Raw genomic sequence first — 9,912 nt, forward strand, 5'->3', positions numbered from 1 at the left:
ATAGTGGGCCGCCACGTCGCGTGGAGCCCACTGCACAGTTATGAAACGGTATCACGCGGAAGAGGCGAGGAGAGAAGAGTTCATTGGTTTTGTATTTTTTTATTACTTTTTCTTCTAGGAAAACGTGTAAACTTTTGAGAAGAACCTTCAATACATATGCCCTTAGGGTGGGACTCTTAGCGGGTTAATCATGGTCTAACATTTTTTAACTAACTTTGATGTTTGAGTGTAGGGGAACGGAAGAGAGTACCGGAGTTTGTGTTCTTGGCTCATGGGGTAGATGTGATGTCGGCGATGCATGCCCCGTTTGTGTTCAGATCGTTCGCTTCAATGCCATACACAACGAGGCTCTTCTTGCTGCCCATGTGGCCATTCACGTTCATAGTGATGTTGGGCATGTGGGCCTGGTCAAAGACTTTCCTTTTCAGCTTCTATACCCTCAGAAACAAGCTTTGCCAGACTTGGGGCGTTCCCAGATTCGGATTCCAAGTAATGCATTTGCTCTGCCCTAATCTATCATGCCCTTGAAAAACAGAGAGAACAGAGCGTTTTACAGAGTATTTTTCCTCTGTTTTTGCAGTACTTTTTACCGATTGCTAAACAAGGCATTAACAACCAGATCGAGAATGCGATTCTTAGGGCCGATAAGATTGGTGTTAAAGTTATAAGCTTGGCTGCTTTGAACAAGGTTCGTACGAAACTTTTGAAACTTTTGAGTCAAGTCAGTAAAAGGGTTGTTCTTGTTTGTTTTTTTTGTTCAGAACGAAGCTCTAAATGGTGGTGGGACGTTGTTTGTCAACAAGCATCCTAACCTTAGAGTTCGTGTGGTCCATGGGAACACTTTAACCGCGGCAGTGATTCTCAATGAGATTCCAAAAGATGTGAAAGAGGTTTTCTTGACAGGAGCTACGTCTAAGCTGGGAAGAGCCATCGCTCTCTACCTCTGTCGTCGTGGAGTGAGAGTTCTCGTAAGTTCTTTTTTCTAATCCTTAACGAACCATTGTCTCAAAGGTACGATTTTGACAGATGTTGGGACTAAATGACAGATGTTGACACTATCGATGGAGAGATTCCAGAAGATTCAGAAAGAAGCTCCTGTTGAGTTTCAGAACTACCTTGTACAAGTGACCAAATACAACGCTGCTCAGAACTGCAAGGTGGTGTATTGAATTCTAACTGAATTTCATTTGTTGTGTAAATGTAAATGTATTTGATTTTGTGGTGTTTAAATTATGTATAAATGTAGACTTGGATCGTTGGGAAATGGTTAACGCCAAGAGAACAGAGCTGGGCTCCTAAAGGAACGCATTTCCACCAGTTTGTGGTGCCACCAATCCTCAACTTCAGAAGGAACTGTACTTACGGAGATCTAGCTGCAATGAGGCTCCCTGAAGATGTTCAAGGACTTGGAACCTGCGAGGTATAAAGAATGTTTCGTTTATAATACAGTCTTATTTGTCTCTTTAGCCTTTTGGTTCATGGGGGGCTAAAACTCTATATATGTGTGTTGTGGCAGTACACAATGGACAGAGGGGTTGTGCATGCATGCCATGCAGGAGGAGTGGTTCATATGCTGGAGGGTTGGGAGCATCATGAGGTTGGAGCCATAGACGTTGACCGTATTGACTTGGTGTGGGACGCAGCCATGAGACACGGCCTTCGCTCTGTTTCTTCACTCACTAGATGAGTGATAAGAGGCTCTTTTGATTGTTGTGTTTGCTCTCCCAAGATTGGTCATTCTTTGGAACGGTGAAGCATGCAAGCAGGTTGAAAAAAGATGTAGACCGTCACCGTATGCTATTATTTCACCTTTTATTTAAGATGTACTTCACTTTATAACAATTTCCCTAAATAGTATATCGACAAAGCTTTTAATTATCCAGCCTGATCACTCCTCTGGTGGTACGTGGTAGTTAGAGCATCTCCATCTGTGAACCTCATAGAGAGGTTCACCAAAAAAAAAAATTTATTATTATTATTTTTTTACTGTTCAACTTTTTTTTCTAAAAAAAAAAAAAAAATTAATTATCGAACCAACTGCGGGCCGCCACGTATCGTGGGTTCCGCAGAATAGTTAAGATACAGGTTTATACAGATGAACTTTGGCGAGACAGGTTTATAATTTTAATGGGCCCCACAATTATTTTAATGTTTTTTTCTTTTTGAAATCTGTGAGAGCCTGAGGTTTGAATCTTCAATGGAGATGCCCTTAGAGCATGCCCATTAGTGAACCCCAAGGGGGGGTTCATAGGGATTTTTTTATTGTTTTTGGGTGGGTCCGGGAATAGTGACGAACCCGTATTAATATTGTTCTTCCATTAGTGAACCCGAAAATGGGGTTCATAAGAATAAAATAATAATTTTTTTTTAAAAAAAATATTTATTTAATACAATGGAAAGTAAAAAACATACAAAGATTATTCATATAGATAACCATATTTGTGCCATATATTTTCAACTAAATCTGCTTTCAAACGATCATGTTTTTGTTGATCCCGAATTTGAGCTTGAATGCCATGCCTATTAACGAAGTTGGAAGGAGAGTCCGTAGGTTGCGAGATTTCCACCTGTGAACTCCTGCTTGACTCTCCCGACTCGAACTCAGATGTATCAGACAAAATATATGTGTTTCGTTCGTTCTCTACTATCATATTGTGTAGTATGACACAAGTTCTCATAATCTTTCCAATCTTTTCCTTGTCCCATAGTAGAGCAGGATTTTTTACTATTGCAAACCTCGATTGCAAAACTCCGAAAGCACGTTCGACATCTTTTCTGGCGGATTCTTGTTTTTCAGCAAAAAGCTCAGCTTTAAGACCTTGAGGTAGTGGAATGGATTGGATAAATGTTGACCATTTCGGATAGATTCCGTCTGTAAGGTAATACGCCATACGATAATTGTGGCCGTTGACCGTGAAATTAACTTTAGGAGCTCGACCTTGTATAATGTCAGAAAAAACTTCTGACCGATCGAGAACATTAATATCGTTTAGGGTACCTGGTAAGCCGAAAAAAGCGTGCCATATCCAAAGATCCTGTGATGCCACAGCCTTTAAGACAATGGTCGGCTTTCCGTGACCTCGTGCGTACTGCCCTCTCCAAGACCTTGGGCAGTTTTTCCACTCCCAATGCATACAGTCGATACTGCCTATCATTCCCGGAAATCCGCGTACCTCTCCGATATCGAGTAATCGTTGAAGATCAGCTGGTGTAGGTTTTCGTAGATACTCATCTCCAAATAATTGTATTATCGCTTCGTTGAACTTCTCCAAACATAAAAGTGCGGTACTCTCACCAAGTCGGAGATATTCGTCATACGTATCTCCCGATTGACCATATGCTAGCATACGTATAGCTGCAGTACACTTTTGAAGTGCAGATAGGCCGTACCTTCCGTGAGCATTTTGTCTTTGACGAAAGTATGAAACTTCATTAGTCAGGCGGTCGACAATGGAAAGGAACAATGGCTTCGTCATTCGAAAACGCTGCCTAAACATTTCTGGTGGGTATGTAGGATTTTCACTGAAATAGTCATTCCAAAGGTCTTCGTGGCCTTGCTCCCTATGTCTTTCGATATAAGCTCGTCTCTTCGGCTTGTTAATTTGTTGGTCGATGAAATTATCAACTTGTTGGTCGATAAAATTATCAACATGTTCGTCAAACGTATCTTCAATTAGTTTATCTGCTGCATCATCTGATGAGAAAGACATCACTTGAACACTTCTTCCTTTATAGAAGAAAAAATATAATTATTCACAAGTCTAACAAGAAACATAACTTTTTTGAAAAAAAAAATTAATATTCACTAGTCTAATAAGAAACATAACTTTTTTGAAAAAAAAATTAAATATTCACTAGTCTAATAAGAAACATATCTATTTTAAATATTCACTAGTCAAGAAACATATTTTTTTAAAAACATAACTTTTTAAAAGAGTGATGGAAGAGTATACTTGTCTTGATAGAAGAGTGATGGAAGAGTATACTTGTCTTGATAGAAGAGTGATGGGAAACTATACTTGTTGTTGATTGTGTTGTTGGAGAGAAGAGTGATAGAGAGAAGAGTGTTGTTGATAGTGTTGTTGGAAAGAAGAGTGATAGAGAGAAGAGAGGTGTTCGAGAGATGAGTGATAGAGAGAAGAGTGGTAGTTTTCTTTATGAGTGATAGAGTAAACAAACACCCTGCTTTATATATAGAGTTGGCAGAGTCATCAGTACATAGCCGATACAAAACAAAGAAAGAAGACAAGTTACCCGTGAGCAACCAAGACAAGTACAAGTACAAAGTACAAAGAGACAAGTTAATTGAAATGAAGTGTAGAAAGAAACAAAAGACTACACTTTCCCGTGAAACACAACCACCATAAAGCTAATAAACATGTGCATTCCCTTCCTGCCATACAACTTCAACTCCAGCCCGTGACCTGCAAGATAAAAGAAAACAAAATTATATACTCATGACCACAACAGCAAGCAACCAACATGAAGTACAAATGAACCACGAGATCAACCAACCAAATGAACCACAATATCAAGCAAACGAATGAACAACTTAAGCTATCATATTATCCAAATGAACCACAACAGCAATCAAAGGAACAACTTAAGCTATCATATTATCCAAATGAACCACAACAGCAATCAAAGGAACAACTTAAGCTATCATATTATCCAAATGAACCATAACAGCAATCAAACGAACAGCTACCATATTACCCATCGCAAATCATTTCAGAAATGAGTTTCTCCATGAGGGTGATTTCACTTGCAGTTAGATGGGTAGGGTCTTTGGCAAGGAGACGCTCTAGCAGTTTCTGTTGCTGTATATCCTTCTTGACAGCAAGCATGGCATGTATCTCATCATAACCTTGCCTCTTGCGTTTGGCTGCTTTGCAAGCCTTGACACCAGGAGGCCGAACCTCTGCACCTTCTTTGGGAACACCAAGTGATTTCCATTTCTGATCGAACCGAAGTTCCCTCCAACAATGTTCAAGTGTGAACTTGATGCCAATGTCATTGAAGAAGATGTCATGGGCAGCCTTCATGACATCATTCTCGTTTTGGCCACTCGCTTGCTCCCTCACTGCTGCTTCATAGCAGCCCACAAACTTGCACACCTGCTCATTGATTCTTCCCCACCTCTGCTTACACTGACTCCACTCTCTAGGGACGCCGCCACTAAGCTGAGGGCTGGCGTTCACGTAGTCCACAATTCTCTTCCAAAAAGCTCCAGCCTTCTGGTCAGTACCCACGATTGCATCCTTGCTGGTGTTCAACCAAGCACTGATGAGCACAACGTCTTCTTTGGTTGACCACTTGCGTCTTTGATTAACGGGAGAGGTTTGGGGGTTTTGGGGAAAAGGTTCCATTCTTGTTTCGGTTTGGTATGTGTGTGGTTTAGAAGTGGATTTGTTATGTTTTTAAACTACAATTTGCAACTACATTTAACTCTAACTACCAAACATTGATCACACAACAACTTCATTTAACTACAACTATCAAATCAGTCGAGACCATTATTTAAAGCTCAGTACTATCGGTCTTAATCACAGCAACCAACCAACAAACACAATAAATTTATGGTAATTTTTACAAGTTCTAGTTTTAGCTTCTAGTTTAGTAAACACAACAACTTCTAGTATAAAGTTGTTCTTGTAGTTTAATTTTAACTGAACTACAAGTAGCTCAGTTAACGTTAACATATTAATAAAAAAAATAAACAGAACGAGATCATCACAAACAGCATCACAAACAAAGCGAGGAATGAGAGCATCACAAACAAAGTGACCAATGAGATAAGACGGTACCTTTGCTTTTCAATCGAAGCAGACCATCTCCAGGTCATGCACCTTCACAGTGAGAACATCGAGCAGACCAGAGAGGCTTTTAACATGTTCCTGGACATGGAAACAACAATGAAAATGAGTTAATAACTAATGAAAGAGCAACAAACAATAACCATTACAATACAATGAATGATCACTAACCTCTAGAGACACGATCTGTTCATTGAGGATGGGCACCTCCTTGATAACCTTCTCAGCCTCCTCCAGCCGGCTAGTCAGCCTTTCGATCTCCTCCTGTACACCAATCACCCAAGGCTGACGGTAGTGGAGCCCATCAGCCTTGGTAAAACCATGTACTGAAATTAAAAACAGAAACAAAATAATAAGAGAAACAATAAACTATGTTTGTTTTTTACCTCGTAGTTTATGCAGGTGAAGAACCGCTTCCCAGGAAGAGTGTCGTGCTCCTCTTTCCTCTGAACCTCACCAATCATTCTCCCACCGCAGTAACACCTTTTTGGAATACCATACTCTGAATCCGCCACATAGCCTAATGAGTTGTTGTACTCAATGTTCCTCTTTGCGTCTCTTCTCTCTGCTGCGGGATCCATCTGTAGCAGAAACACAAACAAAACTCATTAGCAAACTCATAAAAGTTTAACAATGAAATCAAAACGAATCAATAAACCACTTATGGACGATTTAAAACCATCAAACCAAACCCACACAATCGATTAACAACCCTAACCTAAAACCCCCAAATCAATTTGCAACCGTAACCCTAAATCCCCAAATCAACATCGAATTCCCGATTAACGAACCCTAACTGGATAAATACAACCCCGATGACGATAATCGAAAGCCCCTACTCGATTTTGAACCCTAATATGAAAACCCTAAATCGATTGAGAATCCTCGAGACCCAAAACGCTTCAAAATTGTGGAGAATCTACTCAATACTGACCTGAGCTTGTGGAGGGGACCGTTCATCGTTGATTTGATGGTCAAAAGCTTCGGAAATCGCCGTCGCACCAGAATCGCCTCTCAATCGCCTCAGAGAAACAAACCCTAGCTATCGAAGAAGAAAAGAAAAATGAATGGTTTGGTCAATGCTTCGCGTAAACTCGAAAACGCGGGGCCAATGGGTTACAAACACGTGTCTTGAACCCGGCTAAGAACGGATCATGCGTAAGACTCGGGTCACCGATAATAGCCCATTTTTGATTTATTTTTCCCTGCCCGGCCCTATGAACCCGAGCCCATGAACCTCTTAAAAACCCCCAATGGGCATGCTCTTAGGACAATGAAAGAACAAAGTGTCTTCAATGTTTTTTTTTTTGCTAAACAAGTGTCTTCAATGTTGATGTCCTTTACTTACATTTGATTTTATTATAGACAATTTACTTTGAAGTCCCCTGATTTAAAGATAAAACAATGGACCAAAGAGCTATCTTAGGATTCTGAATCAAACCACTTTATTACAAAACATCTGCTTGAGTACTAAAACGAATGAAGAAGAAAGATATTATTTTACCACACAGAAAAAGAAAAAAAAAACTCTCCTAATTAGAAAGACCATCATGATGATGATTAACCCTTGAAACGTTCCCAAAAGGTGGCCAAGAAGATCAAGAGGTGAGAGATGAGAAGAAGAATGGAGATGACTATCAAGAAGACACCTAGCTGCCACCATTTCCTTCTTACAGATCTTACGAATCCTAACTTGCAAGACCTACAATCATAACACAACACGCTCCAATCGTTCCTCCACAGCTGACAGTCACTTAGTCTTCCGACCATGCCCCCGTACAGCACCTCCGTCTTCAATGGTTGTCCCTCGTCTTTTCTTCTATACCAAAACGTCGCGTTTAAAGTGTCCATGTTGCATGTCTCTGGCGGCATACAACATCCATTCTGCAATAACAACAACAACAAAAAATCAAAACAACTTGTGCAATTAACCTACTAGTTTGAAGATCCTTTCGTACATGATCCTGTCGAACTATTTGAAGTCTTGTAAATATGATAGTATGATATGTACATTATTCATTTGATAATTTCATTTCTTATCAGTATTGCATGGTAGGTCACTTTGGAGTTTATAGACAATTTTAATAAATTTTTGTTTGGAATACATATACTAACTCTTAAAATTTCGTGTATTATGCATGTTAGAATGCACCGGATGCACAAGGCAAAATATGGTTATGAGCTCAAAGTATATATATATATATATCTATAGTGAACGAACCTTTATAGGTGGCATTTTTCTTCTATTATAAGGTTTATCGTTTGGAGATCCGTAAGCAAGCTCGTTGCATGCGCCTTTGTCGTAGACACACGATTTGATATTGTTCCAGTTCACATTATCCATCACTTTGAGCTTAAACCACGTCCCAGTCGCCGGAAACCTCCTGGTCTGCATCTCATTGACTCCGGCGTACGCCAAACCGATGAACAGCATTAGCAAAAGAATCACGAACATCACCACGAGTGCCGGCATCGGAAACTTCCGTCGGAGAAACAGAGCCACATTGCTGACGACGAACACGGCAAGGAGACCGACGCTAGCGATGGTCTGGATACGTGGAAGACCGAGGATATCTTCGCAGTCGTAGCTGCGCATGTAGAGGAGCCACACAGCGTAGCCTAGGAGTGTAAGGGATAGAAAGAAGGTGAAGATGGGAAGTACACCGATGGCGAAAAGGTTCATGATTGTGACCAACGTTCCAACGGGTGGCTTAACGCTCTGTGACTCCATTTGGTCGGAGGTTTTGGCTTCTGGTTCAGTCGTTGTTGTTGTTGTTACTACGGTTGCCGTGGCGGTGGCGGTTGCAGCTGGTTCCTCGACGGGTACTACTTGAGCACTATCAGCCATGAAGGAAGTGAAGGAAAGGTCTCTATGGAGGTGTTTTGTTTGACGGGAGGAATGTATTTGATTAAAGGAGAAAGATGATAAGTATATGTGTATGAGGGGGTGGATTTTACAGAGTCAAATGTAAGTTGGAGAGAAATCCGGACACTTTGATTAAGTACACGCTGATCCTGTCCGAGGATTTTGTTATATTCGAACCCTTTTTGGTCTTTTTATCATCACTATTGATTTATCTAAGAACTTTTAGTTATCCAAAAGTACATTTGTTTGTTTGTAAATTGTATGTGTGAATTCATTACTGCTTTACTCTTATCTTTTCACCTTATATTCATGGAGATTATTAAGCCAAAAATGCGGAATATACTAGTGAAACATTTTAACTTAATAATCTATAAAATAGGAGGAAAATATATATGTTTAAAGCTATTTTTGGACAACAGTACCAGCCATTCTTTATACATTTATTTAGACAAAAATAAAAAATTACCTGTCTAAATATATGTAACACTAAATATATAAATTATGAAAATCAGTACACCTACAATTTTTATCGGTTTGAGAACTCACGGTTTATAACTACACTACACTACACTGAATCGGTTTATGAAGATTTACGTCTTAAAATTATGTTTTCACCATGTTATGTAAGTTTTCTTCTTTTAATATGCATAATTATTAATATATCACTAGAGTTTAATCCGTGTCCACGCTGATATTAGTTTTTACATTTTAAACATAGATATCTTTTTTCATGATTAGTGTTATATATTTTAGATGTATCAATATATAACTAATTGTATTCAAAAGATACATACCGAATTGAGTAAAATAACTATTTTTGGTACAAATATCCAAATTTTTTCAGATCCATTGGTCATTTTGATATTTTTAAGTTCTTATACATTAGAACCAAACTCATCTGGCCTGGGAGAATCCAACTCAAAAAACCCACACATCTATTACATTAATATCCAAGTGGATCCTAATTTCAAAAACAAACAAAAAATTCGATACCCGAAAAATAATCAGTACCCTAGATGGATATCTGAATATCCATACCTAACTTATTTTGTAAACAAATAAAAAATATGTGTATATGTTTACTTAAATTAAGTGAAACAGAAAGAGTTTTTATTTTATATAGTAAGATGATTATATGGAGCAAAAAATTAAGTACTAATAAATATAATATATTTTTATTATTTTGAAATAAGTTATTATTTTGTTTATATAAACTATGTTTGGCTACAT

The 9,912-nt window shown here is 38.9% G+C and overlaps 5 protein-coding genes across 5 annotated transcripts; 1 reads left to right on the top strand and 4 right to left on the bottom strand.

Annotated features, from left to right (window-relative positions):
- Positions 1-208: 208 nt before the first annotated feature.
- LOC130506867 (very-long-chain aldehyde decarbonylase CER3-like) lies at positions 209-1,878 on the top strand. The gene is made up of 6 exons (XM_057001566.1): positions 209-489; positions 581-688; positions 762-968; positions 1,047-1,157; positions 1,247-1,420; positions 1,517-1,878. Exons 1-6 carry the CDS (start codon positions 286-288, stop codon positions 1,685-1,687), a joined length of 975 nt encoding a protein of 324 aa, XP_056857546.1. The 5' UTR covers positions 209-285; the 3' UTR covers positions 1,688-1,878.
- A 539-nt stretch (positions 1,879-2,417) lies between these two features.
- Positions 2,418-3,710, bottom strand: LOC130506865 (uncharacterized). Its single transcript, XM_057001564.1, has one exon. The coding sequence runs from the start codon at positions 3,708-3,710 to the stop codon at positions 2,418-2,420; it is 1,293 nt and encodes a 430-aa protein (XP_056857544.1).
- A 637-nt stretch (positions 3,711-4,347) lies between these two features.
- Positions 4,348-6,397, bottom strand: LOC130506864 (uncharacterized). Its single transcript, XM_057001563.1, has 4 exons — positions 6,203-6,397; positions 5,988-6,125; positions 5,808-5,897; positions 4,348-4,424 (listed from the first exon to the last, which is right to left on the bottom strand). The coding sequence occupies exons 1-3, from the start codon at positions 6,395-6,397 to the stop codon at positions 5,817-5,819; spliced, it is 414 nt and encodes a 137-aa protein (XP_056857543.1). The 3' UTR covers positions 4,348-4,424; positions 5,808-5,816.
- LOC130506866 (glutathione S-transferase T3-like) lies at positions 4,370-5,369 on the bottom strand. Its single transcript, XM_057001565.1, has 2 exons — positions 4,717-5,369; positions 4,370-4,424 (listed from the first exon to the last, which is right to left on the bottom strand). Exons 1-2 carry the CDS (start codon positions 5,367-5,369, stop codon positions 4,370-4,372), a joined length of 708 nt encoding a protein of 235 aa, XP_056857545.1.
- Positions 6,398-7,205: 808 nt separating the features above from the next.
- On the bottom strand, positions 7,206-8,767 carry LOC108823704 (tetraspanin-15-like). The gene is made up of 2 exons (XM_018596972.2): positions 8,038-8,767; positions 7,206-7,700 (listed from the first exon to the last, which is right to left on the bottom strand). Exons 1-2 carry the CDS (start codon positions 8,662-8,664, stop codon positions 7,377-7,379), a joined length of 951 nt encoding a protein of 316 aa, XP_018452474.1. The 5' UTR covers positions 8,665-8,767; the 3' UTR covers positions 7,206-7,376.
- Positions 8,768-9,912: the final 1,145 nt, after the last annotated feature.

This window comes from Raphanus sativus, unplaced genomic scaffold (genome assembly GCF_000801105.2).
Source record: "Raphanus sativus cultivar WK10039 unplaced genomic scaffold, ASM80110v3 Scaffold3747, whole genome shotgun sequence".
In the NCBI taxonomy this organism is placed as follows: Eukaryota; Viridiplantae; Streptophyta; class Magnoliopsida; order Brassicales; family Brassicaceae; genus Raphanus; species Raphanus sativus.